The sequence below is a fragment of the Buceros rhinoceros genome, unplaced genomic scaffold (genome assembly GCF_000710305.1).
Source record: "Buceros rhinoceros silvestris isolate BGI_N320 unplaced genomic scaffold, ASM71030v1 scaffold4730, whole genome shotgun sequence".
Classification (NCBI taxonomy): domain Eukaryota; kingdom Metazoa; phylum Chordata; class Aves; order Bucerotiformes; family Bucerotidae; genus Buceros; species Buceros rhinoceros.
Window position 1 is genome coordinate 1 of NW_010387758.1, and position 20,925 is coordinate 20,925.

Below are 20,925 nucleotides of genomic sequence, written 5' to 3' on the forward strand. Positions count from 1 at the left end.
CGCGGGGGGATGCTCAGCCCGGCGCCCCTGCCGCGCTGCCAGGGGCTGGTCCTGGGCTGCCCGGACGCCGTTTGGGTCAGGCTTTTTGTCTTCTCTGCTTTTTCCTTCTTTTTCGCCTCCTTTTCCTCCCTTTTTAATTTATTTTCCCGCATCCCTGCCGTCCTTTCAATGTAGCGAAGCATCAGCAAAGCCAGGGCGCTGCAACGCTTTGGGGCCTACCCGCAATGATTAATTGCAACTTCTCCAACTTTCCTCTTCTGGTGTTTGTGCAAGATCAGAAAAGATGAGTCTCTGGGCAAATGTTAGAGGGAACTTGCTCATTTTTTCCTCTCTTGCAAAGCTCTCCCCTCTGTCTGAGGTGCTCGCCTGGAGCCAGAGCCAGGGGAGGCTGCTGAGGTCTCTTCTCTCACAAGGAAACGCTCAAGCACGGATCGTATTGTCTTTCTGTGCTTCTGGAGTCGTGTCTTGTTCTCAGTTGTCACTTTAGATGGTTGAATGCCTCTGGTTTTCTGTGTAGCGGGAGTAGTATGTTTAAAGATTCAATTAGTGTTTTGCAAATCAAGCAGTGAAGTTATTTAGTTTAATTATGTTGCATTTAATTAGCAGAGGAAAATCAATGCTGTTTTGTATTTTTTACTATAAGGAGTAGCTCGGCAGTTTCCAACTGGGGAGCGTAGGGTAGCAGTCTGACTCGGGATGTGCGAAGTACATCATTCAGGCTTTCCAGGACAGCAGCCACTGATGGAGGAAAGATTCCTGTTTCAGAGGAGTAAAGTTGGTAGCAGTGCTTTCTGGGTTGGATCATCCGATCCTGGTTTTGTTCTGGCTTCTGCGCTGCTCTGTAGCCAAATCTGTTCTCCTGAGATATGGGGTTCTGGAGCAGCCTCCGGGAATAAGCAGATTGGCTGCCTGGCAGCCGGCTTGGAAGTGTAGGACGTAGGCGTGTTTCCAGCTCCTAGCGCTACGTTACTGTCCGACAAGTGTGCATCACATCACGGGACAAATATTCCAGAAGTATCACAGCTTAATCTGATGCACGATGCCTTACATAGTACCGCAACATAACGCTTTGCTTTGGGGTTCTGGCTGTGTCTTTTCAATGCTTACTGGTATATCGCTGCCACTGTTTGTCTGGGAAGCGGGTGACTGAGTACGAAAGGTGTTAGCAGCTTATGTAGACCTGGGGCCAGCTCTAAAATAATTGCCTCTTGTTTATGCTAGAGGTGAATTTGACTTGGGGTTTTAGTAAATGCTGATAGCACTGTAGACAGTCGTTACAGATGTATAAATAAGTGATCACATTTTGTTTATTCGCGTGCAGTAAATAACCCTGTGAGAATAGTAAATATAACTCCACACCAGCGAAGCAGCGCGAAGAGTTCAAACGCAGGAAGATGACTCTGTAGACACACACAAACGCAGTGCGGTTCCATAAACAATAGAACAGAAAGGCCAAAAATACCATACAAAAATCATACGCTGCGCAGCCTAGAGACCCGACCTTGCAACACACTGAACTCCCGTTGAAGAGCTCAAGACATCATGCAGGATCCGTCCCCAGGTCAGTGCTGTCAATGTACAGTTTTGGAGATGCGATGGGGGAAGCCTCGGTGCGGAGGCGTTCTTTCTAGTGGGTGTGTGTGGTAGTGATGACTTGCTGAACAAGAGAAACTGTAAATCTGGAAACGGTCTGCTTTCAACTGCTCGTACTTTCATTTAAGCAGGGGGTTTAAAAAAACCATAAAAATTCAGTCCAAATATAAACTGGAGGGGAAGGGGAGGGAAGGAGGGCTGGAAGCCAGCTGTTTCACTGCAGTACAGTCTTGATCGCTGTTTCTGGGTGTTTGAACTTCTGATTGACACAAACAGTTTGGTTAATAGCGTCACCGAATAAACACGGTCTGTAATACCAGGGTAATTCTGGGGTAATATTTGTCAAAACGTATACAGTAGCAGAACAAAGGATAAAGAGTCATGAAACAAATACCGGGAGGTCTGAGGTCTGCGTATTTGTGTACATTTGAATTTGTTTCTTTCTTATGGAAACGGAAATACACGCAAGCCCCATTATGTTCTAAATAAAATAGGCTGCTGCCTGATAACAAGCCATCTTGACAAACTTCGGAATGGGCTTGGGCTTTGGTTTGACTCATGCCCATCCAGTCAGGCTGCAGGGGAAAAAAAAAAAAGTGTTGCCTTATAGGGTTTGATCCCTGGAGATCTTGCATACATCTGCTCCTCAAATGAAACACCTTGTTGGCACTTAATAAAACACGATAATAAGTGATTAGAGATAACATCCTGTCCACCAAAGGAGCATGGACAAGGCTCCTTCTGGAGCCTCCCAGTACTGCTGGTTCATCAACAGCAGGGTCACTGTAGAGCAGGTTGGAGCACTGCTTTGGAGCAGAGGGGAGCCATCTGGGAATGTCGAATAAGATGGTGTATTTTGTGTTCGCTAGCATTAGACCCCCTGATTTGCTCAGCTCTAGCCAGGAGATGTCCAAATACCTTTTCAAAGCAGAACCCTCATTGACTTCAGGAGATGGAATGACATCAAACGCTGGTTTTTCTTTACTCTAGAACTGCGACATTTTGTCTTCACATTCAGAAAATATTTGCTCTAACCCTCGTTAGTCTTATAGTTTTGATCTAAAATCCAAAATAGGGATGGCAAGAGAGAATGGAGAAGGTCACAGATTCTGCTTCGGTCTGCTGTTACCATGGCAATACATGAGATCCTCTATTTATTTACCTGATGGATTACTCCAGGGAGTTGAGCTATTCTGCATCACTTCAGGGAGAATAAGGGAGCAGTTAGACACCCTCAGGTCCAAAAGCTTTGCCAGGAAGCAGGTCCATTCCAGAATGCCCTTTATTAAAACCAAAGAACATATGGGCGCCGTGCTTTGAGGGTTTATTCTGCTTCTTGTTTTCAATCTTATCTTGTCATTTCTTGCAGGTTTTCATATCCCGTGTAAGTTCGTTTTTTCAACAGCTGTGTGCTGAAGGTTGGCTGAGATAACTGCTTCAGGCATTAGCTACCTGGAGTGCAGTCAGTTGTCTCTGTTCTGCTCAAGACTAAACTGGATCTGGTTATTCCCAGCAGACTGAGATGCTGCTGTCTCCACCTGTTACTCATAAGCATTTGCCTGATAAGCAAATTCACCTTTGAAGTGTCATCCTTTAGTATCAGTGGTATAAACATCTATGGGTAATCCCAGAGGAACTTTGTTCCTAAGGAAATTGGCAAAGTAGAAGAAACGATTCAGAAGGCCAGATTATTCCCGTCCTCATAGGAACTTAGATGTTTGTCCAGAGTCCTCCACGCCAGTTTACATGACTTTGAACTGTGCATCTGCGAATGTTTTTGTATTAATGTAATGATTCACAGGGATCTTATTTTGGGGAAGGATCTATTTTGAACCGTCATCATCTCTTGGATCATTCTGTGAAATTATCCTGCGTATTTTTTTACGCCTGTACAGTTTTCTGCAGTGTCTCTTTGTCTAAGTTATGGTTAGGTGAGTTTCTAGGCAGAGCTCTTTCTTTGGGTCCGTTGTGCATTCACCGCTGTACTATGTTCTGCCATCTACGTGAGGACTTGAAGTTGGAAGTTTTGTGGTTGACCAGTGTAAGTGTGGCACCGCTGGTGGTTTTTAAACAAAGTAAAAATTCTCTGTGAAATGTCTTGTCCTGGAATCTGAAAACTAAGCTCTTCTAGTGACTCCCTTCACAACCCTAAAGGCAATTCAGTTCCAATTCTTCTTCACTTGAGCTTTGAGCATCTACTGCATTTCCCACTATATGCTGCTTGGACAGTGACATCGCGTGTGTCTTTTACTGTAACTTTTGCTTGTAGCATCAACATTTCAGACTACTTTTGTTGTGGAAGCAAAATACAAGTACAGGTTGATCACTCCTACAGAATGGCTCAGAGCAGAATTTTTCATTTTTTTTAAGTCATCATAGGCTTGACAGGACTGTTGCATAGCTTCAGGACTGGAGCGTTCAGAACCGCAGCCTGCAGGATCACTGCTGCAAGATTGAGATGGTCGCAGCAGTTGTAAGAAGGAAGTGGACAACAAGCAGAGAAAAAAAGACAGCTGAAGGCTACTGGAATGTGAAGCAGCTGGGTTGTGCCTTAGTCAGTGAAAAAGCAGAAACTGGAAACAATTGCTAAATTTATTTTCAGTGCAAGCAATCGTTTTCCTTGAACCGCAAAGGGTAAATATATCTGTTGGGGTGATTTTTTTTTTTTTTTTTTTTTTTTTTTTTTTTTTTTTTTTTTTTTGTAGTGGTTATTCTTACTGGCTCTTGCTATTCTCCTGGCAAGCAGAGAGATGAGTGCAAGTTCACTGTCAGTCAAGATCATCACACCAATGTCCCTCATCTGGCTCTGTTGCTTTACTTTTGGAGAACATTTCCTATTCGTGAGGGAGCTGTAGGCTGTCCGCATGGTTTCGCTGGTCACAGTGGATTGCATGAGTGGAAGAAACCTGGTGTTTGTTTCTAGGGAAGGGGGTCAAGCTGTAACTGCTTTTTCAGGAACAAAACCTTGGGGTTTTGTTCATCTTTTTGGAAGTTTTGAATTGCAGTTGGTACCTCAGCTGATACTCTAAACTTTATCTATACGTGCAGATAGACTCTGATGCAAAGGCATGGGTCTTTTTAAAATTATACATGAATGCCTTATTTATTCCTGAGTTGAAAGCCTGAGGGTAGGTAGAGTTGGCAAAATGAGCTTTGCTGTTGATGTACAAATCCTTTGAAGGGCGAGCACTCAATTCAGAAGCTTGCAGCATCTTAATAGCAAGCAGAGAAACACAAAGTGTTAACTTTCTAGGCTTTATTTTAAAGAAACTAGAGAGAAGTTATACCTCTCCTTGGCAGAGGCATTTGATGGCTAATCAGATTTAGTTCAAGCGCTCAGTCATTAAGTGTATTACAGGATATGTCTGGGTAGCTCTCGGGGGCTGCTGAGAGGTGATAGTTGGAATTGTTTGTTGCCGTAGCATGAGATTTGAAAGATCCTTGTACCCCAGCAAAGGTAGATGATAGAGATCACCTCCTGTCTTTGTGCCAGAAAAAACTGCAGAAACTATGTCGTATATTAAAAACAACAAATTACATGTCAGAGCTACAGGTAAGGTGATTTAATAGCTGCCTTCCTCTCTCCTGCTCTTCACCACACCCATCATTTTGCATAGTTTGGATCCATGAAGAGGATATAACTTGTTCCATGTTCCAAGGCAAATCATCCCAACATTTTTCTGCTGAAACAAGAGCTCTGGAGTTTTGGGGTCTTTTGCCAGTTTGCAAAGCTATTGACCTCTCTGTACTGTTGCTTAGCAGTGAAATGAATCCTCCCAGGCTGTATTCTTCTATGGAGACTTTACATTCTCTGGAGAAAAACCTGTGCATGGAGAGGGATCCTTCAGCTTCTCAAATTTGTGACAGAATCAGCTTTTTTCTCTGACAGCAATTGAAAACTTATTGTGCTGTAAGTGCCTGAATACTTCGGAAATTCTGCTTTGGTTTTACTTCTGTCTCTTTACCTTTATTAACATTAGCAAACTACAGGATTGAGCCATTATTATGGAAGCAGGATGGAAGGAGTCATAAAATCACCTGGCTATTGAAAGAATATTGCCACCTTTGCTTGTCAGTTTTGTCTAAATAACCAAAGCTTGGCTTTCGTGGCATACAGTGGAGAAATGCTGTAGTACATGATGGGATGAGGGGATGGTAGCAGAGAATGGTGTGTTGTCCTCAGTGCTTTAGGAGAGATTAGGGGAAAAGGGAGAGCTGGTTGGAAGAGAACTAGATTTATTCGCCTTTGCACATTTGAATTTGCAACTCCAAGGTGTATTAAAAGGTGGTCGGAGAAGGAAAGAGGGACATCACAGGTGGGGTGTTGATGGAATGATTGGAAAGACCAGAAAAGAAGTGAGAGGATGCCCAACCCACAGGTGCTGGAAGAGGAGGGGGTGGTGGGCTGTGTTGCGTGCGAGCAGAGCAGATAGGAAAAGGCAGACAGATGACAAAAAGGGAAAGCGGGCAAGGAGGAGGCTCCCGGCGGCTTTCACGGGAGTCTGTTCCAAGAGAAAGAGACAGAAGATTAATTTCAGCAATCCGGAAAAGCTGCAGGAATCCTGCAGGTTGGGACTTGCTGCCAAAGGAATGTTCCGCAGTTCTGCTATTCACGTTACTGCGGCCTGACAATTTACAGCTGTATTACCTGACCCATAGCATCCACTCCTAAAAATACATTTCCAGTCTCTTCTTACGGTGCGTGACATCGATATGATAGAGCAAACAATTCCATGTAAGTGAGAGAGGAGTGATGGCCCCACATATTCTGTGAAGCAACCTGAGAAGGTTGATTGGTCAGGTTATTGGTCTCCTATGTGAGTTGCATATTTCAGTTCAAGCCCTTTAGCTTTGAAACTGTCTCTTGTCATTAAATCTCATTAAATTGTATTAGTTGCTACTGTAGCTCACCACCTCTGGAGTTTGTCAGATAATGTTTTCATGTTGAGAGCAGGAAAGAAGTGAATAGAAACAAGTATATGAAGATGATGGTCTGTGTCAGAGCATTCTTGAACTTGGTGCTGTGGGAGATACGGTACTGACGGTGTTTGGGAGAACCGGTTCTACATTTGCTTTCTATTTTATCATAGTTAGGAAAGTAGCCTCAAGGATTTGAGAACTGACAAAACTGTATGGAGATTCTAAGCCTTAGTAGCATTTTGGTTTCATGTTTCTTTAATGATTTGTGGTTCCTCTTTTACACCACTGAGAAGGTCAGTTGAGCACGGGCGGCACCCGAAGATGAGATTTCTTAATTACGGGGCTGAGGCTTTTTGAATGAAGCAAATGCCTGGTTTGCATTATCTTACTTTACCTGGATAACGGTCTCTGCTGCTTGGTATAGGGCTTTTCTGGTGTCATGAAAATACTGTGCGTTTTGTGATTCAAGTTCACATCTTGGCGTGGCCATCCATGCCTTGAAGGAAATACTGATTCATTATTCTGCTGAGGGAGAAAGGTTTAAGCTGGCTTGCACTCTCATGCTCTCATTCTTTCTCTCTGAAGGCTTCATGTGGGGATGCCCTTTGTTGTGTACTTAACATATTCACTGAACCAGTCCCATTTATATTCTAAACCAGATCTTTAATTTATCCCTCACATGTACAAAAATCTTGGGATTTGAAAGAAAATAGGTGAGAATTTTCTTTTTAGGCTTCTGGAAAGAAAGGAAAAAAAATCAGTAGCATTTAAAATCAAAGATTAGTTACCCGTAGCTGGTAAGGTAGGAGTAAGCAGATGCTGCAGCTTTGTTGGTTGATTAAACCTTGATAGAATTTTTCGAAGAGACTGAATCTGTAGTCCTCTATCTGTTAAACTGCACTTGCAGGTGGTCTTTAATAATTAAAATGGGAGCAAAAGAAGCATGTTCACAGTGTACAGCATGCATTGTTTTATCCCCTACCTTTTGATGGTTTTATTGTGCTTCTCAGTCTGCCAGTGTGTCCTGTCTGTGCTGCCCAAGAGGTGGTGAAATAGCCTCAGGAATTCATTCCATATTTAGAAAGTTTCCTTTACAAACCAAACATCATGTAATAAAGGGCACCCAGGGAAATCAATGTTTTAGTTCTGGCTGTATAGTACATTGCAACCAGTTCTGGATAGCAGCGCTCAGTGAATCCATCCAACGGTGGGCTCCAGTTAGCAGGGCAATACTCTTTAAAACACAGTTTTCCTTGGTTATCAATTATCTGTTGTTTTGTGCTCTGACTGTATTAACTTGTCAATTTGAATACGGAGAGATAAAGCACGGATGGTTCCCAGCCACTTTTTGCTTAACAGTGCAACCTTGCATTTTGTCGTGGGGAGTGATTTGTGCTGCAGCTTTTCGTATACAAAGAATTTAAATAGGCCTGTCTGGATACAGTTTTTCCATCTTAATTTTTTTAAGTGCATGTTTTCTGCTTTTCTGATGAGAATAAGCTTTAAACTGAATTATAGACAAGAATAGTAAGTTTGAGGAACTGGGGCAGTCTAGCAACAGGTTTAGTTAAAGCTCCTCTGTCAATTTACAGAAAATGTGGAGCACTGGTTTGTGCAGGAGGTGGCTTGTCTGTATAAATATCCTTGCAAAGGTCACATGAAATCATATGTTAAGTCTGATGCCGGGTTTTTCATGGAGCATGGTAAGAGTGGTGCAGGGGTTGAGTTTACTCTTTTATTGCTTGGAATTGCTTCTCCAGGGCTGCTGTATGGGAGAAATTTGCAGTGCCCAGAAACATTATGCCTCTGAAAGTCACATGACTATTTTTTTTTTTTAATCTGATATCTTTATGAACAATACCCAGGAGAATGTAACTGCCGGAAACTGAGGTGGGGACTTTCTGTTTTCACTCAGTTTTTCTTTGCAGTGCCCAGAAACATTATGCCTCTGAAAGTCACATGACTATTTTTTTTTTTAATCTGATATCTTTATGAACAATACCCAGGAGAATGTAACTGCCAGAAACTGAGGTGGGGACTTTCTGTTTTCACTCAGTTTTTCTCTTTCCTCTGTGCATAGCTCTGTGCTCTTTGTCACTGGAAACCGTAACACTTCTCTCTCCTGCCCTGTCAGCCTGCTCTGTTGTAGTTTACAGGAGAAACACTTTGGAAAGCTGTAGAACCACCCTGTTAAAATGTTCTAATGAAGATAAGGAATGATATTTAAAGACAGTGAACTGGCACTCTCAAATATGCCAAGAAAAAGCAAAATCCTTTGGGAAAAAAAGCAAATATGTGTTTGCTTTTTGTTCCCCGAGTCTTTTGGGGACAGCTCAGAGGAACCAGTCGAGGGCAGTGAAGGGTTGGTTGCTGTTAAAAGCCAAAATACCTGGTAAAAATGGCAGGGCAAGTGAACCCTTCAAAACCATGCAGAGAGAACATTTGGTTCTCTTTGCTGTCTGGGTATGTTTCCAGGTAGTCTTTAAACAAAGATGGTTTTGCTCCTGTCTGGGAGTCTCAGCTGAAAGCTCCTGTATAAAATCTTTCAATATGCATTGGCAGCTCTTACTCTTAGATTTTATCCTGAATTACAGCCTTGTTCATGAGACCTCAAATCCGAGGTGTACATTTCATGGAAATACTTGTAGAGCTCCCTGGAGACATCAGGTATACCACAAGTGATACACCAGAGAATGTCTCTGAGCTTCCATTTGGCTGGCGGCCTGGAGAGGGCTGATGTCCAAGGGAACAGAGCCATCGTTCGGACAAGACATTGGTGAAACCTGCATTGTTGCCTGGGATTGTTGGGTTGTGGCTTTTTACTATGTGTATAAGGAAAAAATGCTTACCAGGCAGTTCACCACAACTGTTTCAGGGTTACCATCCAACTGTATGTATGTTTTACCCTTTTTTTCTGGCTGAAGATAACATGATAGAGAAGGGAAAACTAAGGAAACGTCTGAGGGATTATTTTTGTCAGCTGGGCAGATGACTTTATCTATAAATCCCGAGAGTCTCTGGCAACAAGGTGTGTAAGAGTGTTAGTAACCACAAAAATTATGTTGGAAGGTTGTTGATCACTTATGTCATTGTTATGAAACTTCTCAAGTTCTGCAAGTACTTGGGGCTGGTATAAATAGCAGCATCTAAAGTTCTAGCCATTGGTCATCCCGTCTGTAGGAGCTCCAAATTCTCCCATCAAGTAAAAGCATAACTGCTTCTGACATCATTCCCAGCATGTGTGTGCTGTCGATGTGGCTGTTGATCAAGGTTCTGATCTGAGGTTGGCATCCAAAGTTGGTAACTCATGCAAAACAGCCTTCTGGGCCACGTTACCAGTGCCGTGGCTTGTCCTGTGGGGAGAGCTAACAGGCCATAGGCTTTATTATTCCTGTATTTTCATTTGTTTTTATCATTTTATACTTCTCAGATGAGGTATTTCACATCTAAAAGCTTTGGCAATGTAGTAGACTGTTTCAAATATGATCATGACGGAGAAAAATATGCTAGAAATATTAGTACTCATTGGTATACACTTAATTAAACTGTTATTCAAAGCTCTTGCATCCAGAAAAGTAAAAAGAAACACTCGTTTGTGTTGATGCTACACACTATGATCTTAACCTTTGGGATGATAACAAAGCACAAAACCTGGCTCCTCCTGCAGTCCTGTGCCCTTGAAGGAGTCATTCAGTTAAATTCCTTAATATTTTTGCAGCTGTGGTTGTGGTTTATTAACTGATGCTGCCTTGAAGAAGAGCCTGTGTCTGCAGCAGTTTTCATTACTCATCTGTCAATACTTGCAGAGTGAAACGAATGGCTCTGGGTAGACAGGTTTCTGCTCTTCTGTGTGAAAGGTTTCTTGTTCTCCATCCCTGCTCTTTCACCCAAAGAGAGGGTAGAGAATAGTTTTGATGCAGTACATGGTATTGAGTAGGAAGGTCTGACCTGCTTTGTCAGGATTATTTTAAGATACGATGTTTAGATTTTATTAAATGAACTAGAGGGAATTAAAAGCATCTCTCTTTCCCAAAATATTCTCAGTGGTACAGCTGTAAAATGTCCTTTATCCTGAATTGCACCAGCTGAAGAATCTTCAGAATTTCTCTTTTGTAGTGGGTAAAATAGGATTTTTGGCCAGTTCAACAATTTGCTTGTCAGGAGAAATCCAATTGAATTTTGTTTGGGTTTGGTTTTGCTTTTACGTAGTTCTCAAAATTGAAAATCAGATAAATCAAAATTATTACATTGCTGTGTTTCCTGATGCAAACTGCAAGTTCTGCAGCAGTTGCCTTGGCTTCTGGGTGAAATGCAGGAGGCAAATTATCTGCCTGGATTTTTTTTTTTTTGTTTTTTGCATGATAATTGCAAATGAAAGGCACACCTTATTTTGAAACCCCTGCAGAACAGAGGTATCTTCTCCGGGAGATGGAGATGTAAATGAATTTCATGCTGGTGAGTGAATGGAACGAACCCCTGTCATAAGAGATGAGCAGTCCATATGAACTGCTTGGCTGGAACAGGGTAGGGTGCAGCAAAAGGATGAGCTGTAATAAGTAGGGGAGAAGGATTTGGAGAACCCAGGGTATTGACTCACTTGACCACATGCTTCCCTTGAGTTTCATGCTTGACTGTGACACATACTGGACACAACAGCAGCCAGGCTAGTGAGCGAGTGTGCTTAAAGAGCCAGAAGTCAGTGCTGACCTTCTTCTGCACATGTGTATTTCGGGGGAAATATTGGAGTCCTTACCTCCTTTTCCTGTTGTGCGTTCTGGTTTTGCTTAGATTTTATCCTACTTAAAAACATCATGGTGGGGCAAAACCACACGCAGCAGTTGCCTGTGCAAGGAGATGTAAAGAACTAAGGACCAGCCCTGTAAAGGTAATTCATAACTTGGAGCCTTGCTTTGTGCCTCTCTACCTTGGCCACGTGAAGTGTCAGTTGGTAAATCGGTGCCAGTTTCCTTAGCACAGACTTGCCTTTTGTCATGGAGTTGCCATCGAATGTGTAACTGTGGCCTCTGGAGAGAGCGGGAGGAACCAAAACCTCTCCCCAACTGAGCTCTGCAGGAGCTGCAAGCATGAGGACCTAGTTTGCAGATAAAAACTGATTAATGGATAATTCCCCCAGAACGGATAATCTCAGCCTTAAAAGATGAATTGCAGATGGTTTTGGAGGAGAGAGGGATCAGGTTTAAGATGTCATCCTTTCAGTAACCTGAGTCTACTGACCTTAGGTGGCATCGCAGAGATCATTTCAGCCAAGTAGGAATTGAGGGAGATGCTTGCCAGTGGTGTGTGGCCAGTGCTTCCTGCATTGATCTGACCCCTGAGCCCTCGGTGTTATAGTTACCTGATGATTTGAAAGACCTTTCACTCCACAAGGTCAAGGAAAACTTCCAAAATACAGAGGAGAGCCATTGTAAACTCCGCACGTGAGAAGGATTAGTATCTCATACAACTTCTAAAACTCTTTTCAGATTGGTTACATGTCTTTACCCATCTTTCACCTTGCAAAGGTAACGATAAATGTGTGATTGCCTAGCTTTTACTGGAAAGCTTGCAGAAACTTAGGCTGAGTTAAAAAAAAAAAAACAAAAAAACAAGTTAAGGACTGTATGGGCCAGCTATGTCAATAAAGATCATTATTTTGTGTAGCTTTGCAGCTAATCAAATTACTCCAGTGGGTCTACTTACAAATGCCTTTGTATTTTATCCGTTGACTCATCCATCTCAACACTTAGAGCAACATTTCAGTACTGACTTATAAAGCCTATGACTGAAACAAGGCTGCTCTTGGGCTGGTTAATCAACAGATGCAGTTACTACAATGATGTTTGTCTTGACAGCCTGTCTCACTGTGGTGGCATTGTGAGCGGCATTGTGAGCTATGCGAGGAGGTCTCTGGTTGAGGACTTGCTGAACTCCCTCAACGTTTGTTTGCAGCATGAAGTCAACACTGAAGAAGTTTCAGACCTCTGCTTAGCTGGCAAGCGGTCTCACTGGCACTACAGGCGATGTTAATGAAAGGGTAAATCATAATCTGCAGCACTTCTAATTTATTTAACAGTGTTATAAAATGCTGGGAATTCGTTCTGTTAGAGAGCACCGGAAGTGTAAAAGGAAAGCTCAGCTGGAATTTCGTCTTGTGTGAGTCTGGGAAGGTGATGAAGGAAATATGCTTTGGATTCAGATATTTATTCTTTTAGTAGAACAATGTCAGTCCCAGTCCAGGGCTTCTCAGATGTGTTTTACCCTGGGAACTTGTATAAAACGTCTTCCCTTTCAGCTGTTTCATTTTTAGCTGTATAGAGGGTGTAACCATTGTTCAAGGGAGTGTCGGTGGCATGTAGCCAGTTGATATCTAAATCCTATTATGAATTTTTTTTTATTAAAGAGAGTATGACTTTCTGTATGGAGATATATTGATGACTTTCTTTCAAGGCAGGAAGTACGTGCTGACTCCAGCAGTTGTTAGAGCAGCTGTTCATTGTGAGTAAGCCATATGAAGAATCTTGTGAGAGCCTTAGTATCAGTAGGAAGCAACATGGGCTTAAATGATCAGCACCAAGCTGTGGTTAAGCTGTATCAAGAACTGCTTTCATATTTTCACTTGCTTAGATTTTTATATTGGAAAAAATTTCTGGTTCTTACGGTATCAAAGTCTGCAGGATAGTTTACAGACAGATATTTAACTTTGGGCTAGTTAATATTTGTAAAGGCTTGTCTGGACACTCCCCAGACTCTTGCTTCAGGGTACAAATTTATTTGATTTATCCCGTGTCAAGGGATAGCAGTTTCTGTCTCTAAGTTGTCACCTCAGCTGGCTCCACGGCTTTTAGCAGTGTCTAGCATTGCAGTACCAGTGTTAGTTAGACTGGGTTTCTGTCAGGGCCTATGTTAGGTCACACCCGTGAAATGTGGTCATGTCCCTCTGCTGACTTTCCTACTCAGTAAGTTTTTTTTGTTACAGTCTGTCTCTGTTTTTAATCACAGAGCTGACTTTTGTTGAGACTGATACATCAATTTTCTCAGCTTTCCCCCAATAAGTTTGATTTGAATTAACAGACATTTCAGTGAGTTTCTGTAGTTGACATTTGCTGGAAAAAGAAATTATTATTTTGGTCCAGACGTCTCTGATCGGTCCAGCTGTGAGCAGCAGAGGAGGCGTGGGGCTCCACTGGGCACTTCCTGGGTCCAGGTGGCTGTAGCAGAACTGCAGACCTTTGGCTCACAAGAAGTGGAGTAAGCAGGAAGTACCGTGCTCAGATATGAACCTGTCTGGAAGCTGAGTCTGCAGAGATAAACCGCTGATGGGGAAAACCCTTTCGCCTATAGCTTTATATTTATCACCAGATCTATGTATTTATTACACGAGTGAACCCAGTGTAATAGTCTCCCAGCTCAGCTTCTAAGGTTCTTCTAACCCAAGTTCAGTCACTTCCTCCGTTCTACATTTGAACTCTACTTATGAATTACTTTTCATTTTGTATTGTTCCTTGTTGTGTTTGCTACCAGGTTATGATTTCTTCTTTGTCAGCTCTCACTGCCCTTTGTTTCTCTTAGTTGGCAAATTTTTTTGATGCGTATGCTCACACCGCTTGTAGTGTGTCCTGTCTAAGAGCCTGTCACAAGGGTTTGATTCGGCGGGGTTGTCCTGGAGATGTATAGGGATGTGCTAGAAAACGGGGCATATGGCACAGCAAAGGAGCATGCATGCACATCTTGCCCAAGTGGCAAAGCTGCTCCTACTGCTGAATGTGGTTCTTGGGCCATGGCTCTTGAGGATGGTAGCAATGGGAAGTGTGGGGTGTTCTGGCTTATTTTGAGAACAAGATTCAATTTCCCTTGATGCAATAATTTCACGAATTAAAAAGAAAAATGTGTAATGCTTAGTGTTTATCTATAGCTTTACATTTTTAGAGCATTGTGCAAGCATTTATTCTGTACTTTTGACTTTATGATGGGTGGTGATGGAAAGTGCTGGCTGTAGTGGGGTGAGAGTACTGAGTACAACTTCTGCCCATGTTCCATTTACTCATATGATTTAACTTGGTACTTGGGTCAGATGTCGTCTACTTCTCCATGACCTTCTGTGGGCTTTTCTGTTATCGCTGGAGCTGTATGCGCTGTGAGTGGGTTATTAGTTCACATTTTTGAGGCATTTGAGATCTCTTTAGGTAGTAAGAGTGGAAGATGTAGTGGTGGCATCTCTCTGTGGGAAGATGCAGGTAATATTGTGTGCACAGAGCATGCCACCTAGAGGAATGGAGAGGGCCAGCACGGCTGTAGCCACAATTTGCTCCAAAATTTAGGTGGCTGTGTGAATGGCTATGTGAAGACCTTCTCCAGGCAGCGCCCTTTGTGGCCTGGCCTCTATACATTCACCAGGTTGAGTGTGAGAAGGTCTATGCACAGCATTCCATCCTCTCTTCTCAACAAACCTTTCTCAACGTTTTTCATGAGGCTACTGTTCATGATTTAGCCTTCTGGTGAGGTTGATCCTAATCCTTCACAGAGGCTCAAGAATCTGAAATGAAGTTGTGGATCTCATCTCATATTCCCTGGGAATTAGGGTGACGAATCTAGTACAAGGTGTGATTTAATGGGCTAAAGCTCTCCAAGCTCTGTGCTTTTTTTGGCTCATGTGTTGCAGTTTCTTTAGTGGGAGACTAATAAATTTCCCAGAAGATTATCCTAATTTCCAGAGTCTCAAAGTCTGAGTTGTAATTAAGCACTTAATTTGATGAGGGTTTTTAGATGTATTGCTAGTCTACTGGCAGCTTGGGGAAATGCTTCCATCTTCAGCCCATCTCCCCTTGTGTAGGTTCAAGCTCAGAGAGCTGGAGTGTATTTAGAACTGCAGCCTGCCAGACAGGCCTCGGAAAATTGCTCCAAATCTATGCTTTCTGGGTAGCTTAAAGCCAAATTTGAAGGAAGCCTGGCTTTGTTGAAGAAGATGAAGTTAGTGTGATGGCAATTTTTCATTAATAAATGGGCAGTGGGAAATTTTAATAATACACTTTATTGCTTACAGTTGCATTGAGTTTCCCCATTGCCACCAATGGCAGTAAATGGTATATCCAATAGGAAAGCAGTTGTTTTATTTCTTGATTATCCAGAGACTCGACATCATCTGGAGAGTCAAGGAGGTGTGTTGTCAGATAAGCATGTGGTTTGACCAGAGAGTATCACCTCTTTAAGGCAGAAATTTCTTTTTGGTCCACCTTAGTCTAGTATGTGGTTCAATAAAGTCGTCTCCAATGACTTGGGCTTGTAGGATTTAATATACAATTAGTAATGACTCAGTAGAGGTTTTTTCTTTCATGCTGTTTGAGGTTATGGCTTCTAGTTGTCTCTGAGTTTGTATCTGCTGCTAAAGTTTCTCTCTGCTGTTTAAGTAAAACATCTTTTCTGCCCCCGTCTTGCTTGTGCTTCAGCTTTTACGCTTAAAACCTCAGAAACATTCTTGAAGACTTTATTACACTGTGCCTTTGAATTGACCCCCATGTATTTTCATCGAGACATTAGGATGACCTTCCATTTCCTTCTATTCTCAGTTTAAATTTTCCTGTTACGGGAATACAAAAAAAAAAAAAAAATTTTTTTTAAAAACCTAAATTGCAGTTAGTCATATGTTAAAACAGCCCGACTAGAGGCAGCAGGAAAGGCATCTTCTCAGGGTCGGTGCATGAGGTGGTGTGTCAGGATGCTGTTTCAGCTGCGGCTGGACCATTTCGTGCATGCGTTGACCACTCATGCCACGAAGAGACCGGTTCCACGGCTGCCCCCATGTCTCTCTCCTTAACACAAGTCCTTTTTGCTTATAGCTTTCTGGCCTCCGGGCTCCCAACAGATGCTGTCCACTTGCTACTAATTAAGAAAGCAGCGTGAACTGTGGGACCACGGACTGGAGAGATTGAACCCCCCTCGCCACAGCAAAGCATTTCAACCTGATTAAAAGAGGCTGACTGACGGCTCATCGGCCTCTTTTTTCCGCCTCTGTCTGTCGAGCCTCTCTGCAGATAGCCTGTTTGCTATCAAAACTCACACGTTAGGAGCTCTCTGTGTCTCCACATTTTTTAGACCCTGTAACAATAAGCGATGTCAGAACAGATTTGCCACTGAAAAGATGGGCACGTGTGAAATTTAAGCCACTATAAAGCCACATGCTTAGCATGCAAAGCGTGCTCTTAGTCAGAAATTCAAATGTAGGTTGGATTTTTTTAACTAAAATGACACTTACTTTGTTGAAAATGTAGAATTAGCTGTAAGAATCAAGATAATTATGAATTGCCAGCAATTAAGTGGATGGACTGATGATTTCAAAGGTTTTCCTTCTTTGTTTGAGAATTTTCCTTGTTTGTTTTGTTTCCTTGTTTGTTTTGTTTCCTTGTTTTGGTTTTTCCTTGTTTTGCATCAGGTCCCAGCAGGTGACCTTTTGTGTGATGCGGTTACGCTGTGATTTTTATGATCCAGCAGGAGAATGGGCTTGAACTCTGGAATCCCCTTTCTGGCCTGTGCTTCTGCGGAGGGAAAATGACAGACTGAGGTTAAGACAATACAAGATTGTTGTGTTAATACAGAACCAGAAGATGTGAATTCAAGTATGAGTGATGGTAATGCGGTAGAAGCAGCTGCCTCCTCTAACACTGGTGCTCTCTGGAGCTGTTTACCCCCAGGAATATTATGACTCTCTGTATTTCAGATTAGACCTCCAAAATTCAATCTGAATTCTTCTCTACAGTAAGTGGGCTCTGCACAGCCCCTAGCAGGCTGTGAAAGTAGTGCCATTTCCTCTCATATCTGGAATAAATTTCTCTTCTTCCTGGTGTGGTTTTTCTCATGCTTGGCTGGTACCTTTCACCTTGGAGGTGATTGTTTCTTCATACAGTAATACAGCACAATCAGAGCTTCTCTTTAAAAGCAGTAGGTATATATAGGAGCAAAATCTTTATTTAAATTTAAAAATAAAATAAAAATCACTGCCAGACTTGGCTCCTTAGACGTGTGAAAATTCTTTTAACAAACCATGTCTACCACAATATAATTGAACAGTAGGAGCATGACTAGGCTGAGGAGGATGTACTTTTAACTGTATTTACTGGTGTTCACCCATTGTTTTGCTGCATGATCACTTTCTGAAGGAAGCCTTGGAGCATTTGACTTCAGTTTTTCAAAGAAAGGAGTGGTTTGCATTTGTATGAAGCTGAACAAGAGCTGCTTTACCAGTGTTATCATATGTTCACCTAAACACTTTAAATACTGAGATGGTAGGAAATAGCAAACTGAACTAGGCAGACTTTTTGGGATATGGGTGATTTGGGGTGTGAAAGTGCTCTAACGTCCTTTGGCAGCTTTTTTGGTTTTTTTCACATGAAGAGAGCAGATGCTGACATGGTGCAAATGGAAGAGAAATCCTCTCGCTGGACTGGCCCTGAGGCCCCAGGCTGTAGTCTGTAAATAAAGTGATTTGTGGGTATTAATGAATTAACGGTGTTTCTTCTTTTCCTCCAAGCAAAATATTATTTCCAGATAGATCATCTCATGATTGGACTCTATTTTGGCTAGTAATTTTGTAAAATAAGCCTGGTAGACTTAATGGTAGAAAATTAATGGGATGATTTCTCTACTAGAAAGAATTTATAGAGACTCCAAATCCCTATCTCTCTTGCGGTGGGAGGCAATTAAGAAAATGAGGGAGTGGTTTCTTGATTTGAGATGTTGAAAGCGACTGTAAATGTTCGTACTGTTACATCCAGAGAGCTTGTTATGGATGGTGACATTGGTTATACTGGGTCATTTGCTGTGAATATTGGTCATTTCTTTCACAGTACCTGGTTATTGCTTGAACAAGCATTGCCGCACTGTTTACTATCTGCTCTCTGTTGACCAGCAGTGTGTTTCAAGCAGATTAAAGGAATATTTTATGGCTTCAAGATCACAGTTAGTCCATTTGTCCTTTAATGCCACTCTTGGTGACATCAAGAATTGAACTGCTGTTGTCCAGGTAGATACTCAGCCAGTATGATGGCAAGTGTCACTTGCTCCCAACCACCACCTCCTATCCATTTGTGCCATTCATTTCTGGCTTATAAAATGAAAAACCCTCTCATAGTCATTTCAGAGGCACAGAGATGGCAGTTTTGACATGAAAGGGGCAAAGGAAACATTCTACAAATTCCTGTGTAGAAGCTAGATGCCTGTTTGGTGCTAGGTTAGGCTTCGTTTAGACTACTGTCTACATGTAAGCCAAGAGCTTTGCTGCCAGGCCTACAGCTGACTTCTCTTCCACTGGACTGTGAATGACACAGTACTTTGGTGGACCTGGCACTTCTCTGTTGGGATGTTTTGCAAATGCAGACCCGATTCTTAACAGGAGCACAAACCCGGAATTTCTGCTTTACAATGCAAAATGATGGATACAGGGAATATCCTACCAGGACAGACATGGAAATGGTACTGTTTAAAAATCATATGGACTGTAGGAGCCTTCTGCAGAGGAACTCAGGACTCTGAACACGTTTTAATGCAGCAGGTTTTTCCAAATCAAATGCCTTTTCCAAGATTTGAGACATCTTCCAGTTTTGCACTCTGTGCAATAGGTACATAGCTGGGTTTCAGGTTAGTGAAGAATGATGGTGCATTCAGTGTATTTAGTGTATTTCCTGACTGCAGAGTTGCCAAAAATGAAGCAGGAGGAAGATCTTCCATCTGTCATTTTTCTACAGAAATCAGCGGTTTAGAAGTAGATGTAGCTGAGAGTTTGTTTGCTAAGCGTCAGAGTAGAGTTCATGAGTACACAGAGGAGAAAGAAAGCAAAATTTATTTGTTTTGGGGGGAGGAGAGAAATTGATTTTGTTGTGTAAATTTGTAAACAAAGTAGAAAGGAAAGGGAAGTTTCCCCAAAACACATGCTAAAATAAATAAAGTCCAAGCTCATATTGGAAATCTCCTTGTGAAGTCATGCGGGGCGTCATGGGAGAGTGCTCCTTGGAGGGAGCAGATGTTTGCTGAGGTCCTGCAGTCAATGGCTGCAGTGTTCAACCCCTCTCAACCCCCTCTCACGACACAATCACCAATATTTCTGATGAGCAGCACCCCAGCTTCTTTTCTTTTTTTTTTTCTTACACCCCCGCTCCCCATGAATTTTCAGGTAAGAGTACAGAAAATAGAAAGGTCTGTGGGCCACCAGTCTGCCCTTTTTTTTGTTTGTTTGTTTTTCATTTTTTGTTATTGCAGACACGTAATCTCTTAGGCATAAGTATTTTTTAGCTTATGTGGTGTTAGCTGGCAATTACAAAGCTATGCTTTTTAACCAGGCTGCCATAAAGCTTAGTACTAGATGCCTCTCATATTGCAAAATAGTATTGAGAAACATGGATGGATGTACAAAGTCAGTTCTGTATTTGCAATATTACAGGTGGTTGGTTGTTAGTTGAAAGATGGTTTACAGCCTTTCTTTTGTTGCTTTACTGCAGTGTAATTTTTTGAGTCACTAGTTGGACCCAGCTGAAGACTCAAAATCTGGCAGGGATGAAGCTTGTGCAGGGTGGTTGCGATCTGCCAATTGATGATATTTAGCTCAGAAGGTCTGAGGGGAGTATTTACGCGTCTTAGAACAGCACCAGAGGTATTTTTACAAACATCTCTTTATGTCTTTCTGAACCCAACTGCTATGACCTACTAAATCCGCTGCGGAAATCAGTAAGTTATCGAATGTTTTTCACAGTGAAAGAGCATGAAGTTAATCACACTGAAGTTTTGACAAAGCACCGGGCTTGACCTGACTGGAGAGGCTGTGCTCTCCAGATGTGATGGAGCGTAGCCTGACCCGACCCGCAGCCCTCCCTGGGCTGCCAGACCCAGCACCGCGTGTCTCGAGGGCTTGTGGAGCCAAAGTTTCTCATTACAGACTAGTTGCTGTTTTCCAAACAGCCCTCCTAAGCTCCCAAAGTATTGCTCAACGTACCACAAGCTGAAATTAGTATTGATTCACCTTTCAGGGCTGGATGTCGAGATCGCCACACAATCGCATTATTGTGTTCAGAGACTTAAACAGCTTTGGCAGTCGTGACTTTGCTGCTTTGTCAAAACCAGATTAAATATAAATACTGTGCAAAATTACTTCTTATTTATAGAATCCTAAGGTCTCTGTCACAGAATCTGGGTGCTGGCTTTTAAAACATGCTTTTTTTTGTGGAGTGGATTGTGGTCTTGGGACACGTTCATAGCAGCCTGCACCTCCCTGGCAGGGAGGGCTCTTGGGCGAGATCGTGCCTTTGAAACCTGATGCCATGCTCTGCCTGGGATGTGGTATGATAAGGAATAGCCTGTTGGGTAGAAACCTCACTCAAGTAGACGTTAATTCACCGAGATTTGTTCGGTGATAAAAGAATTGTTTCAGCA

General features: G+C 42.4%; 1 protein-coding gene across 1 annotated transcript in view; it reads left to right on the top strand.

Annotated features, from left to right (window-relative positions):
* The first annotated feature begins 1,367 nt into the window (after nucleotides 1–1,367).
* The window catches only part of RAPGEF1 (Rap guanine nucleotide exchange factor (GEF) 1), an 83,318-nt gene continuing 63,760 nt past the window's right edge, over nucleotides 1,368–20,925 (top strand). The window contains exon 1 of the mRNA XM_010132656.1: nucleotides 1,368–1,561. Coding sequence (XP_010130958.1) covers nucleotides 1,543–1,561 — 19 coding nt within the window. The 5' untranslated portion in view covers nucleotides 1,368–1,542. The remainder of the gene's footprint in view (nucleotides 1,562–20,925) is intronic.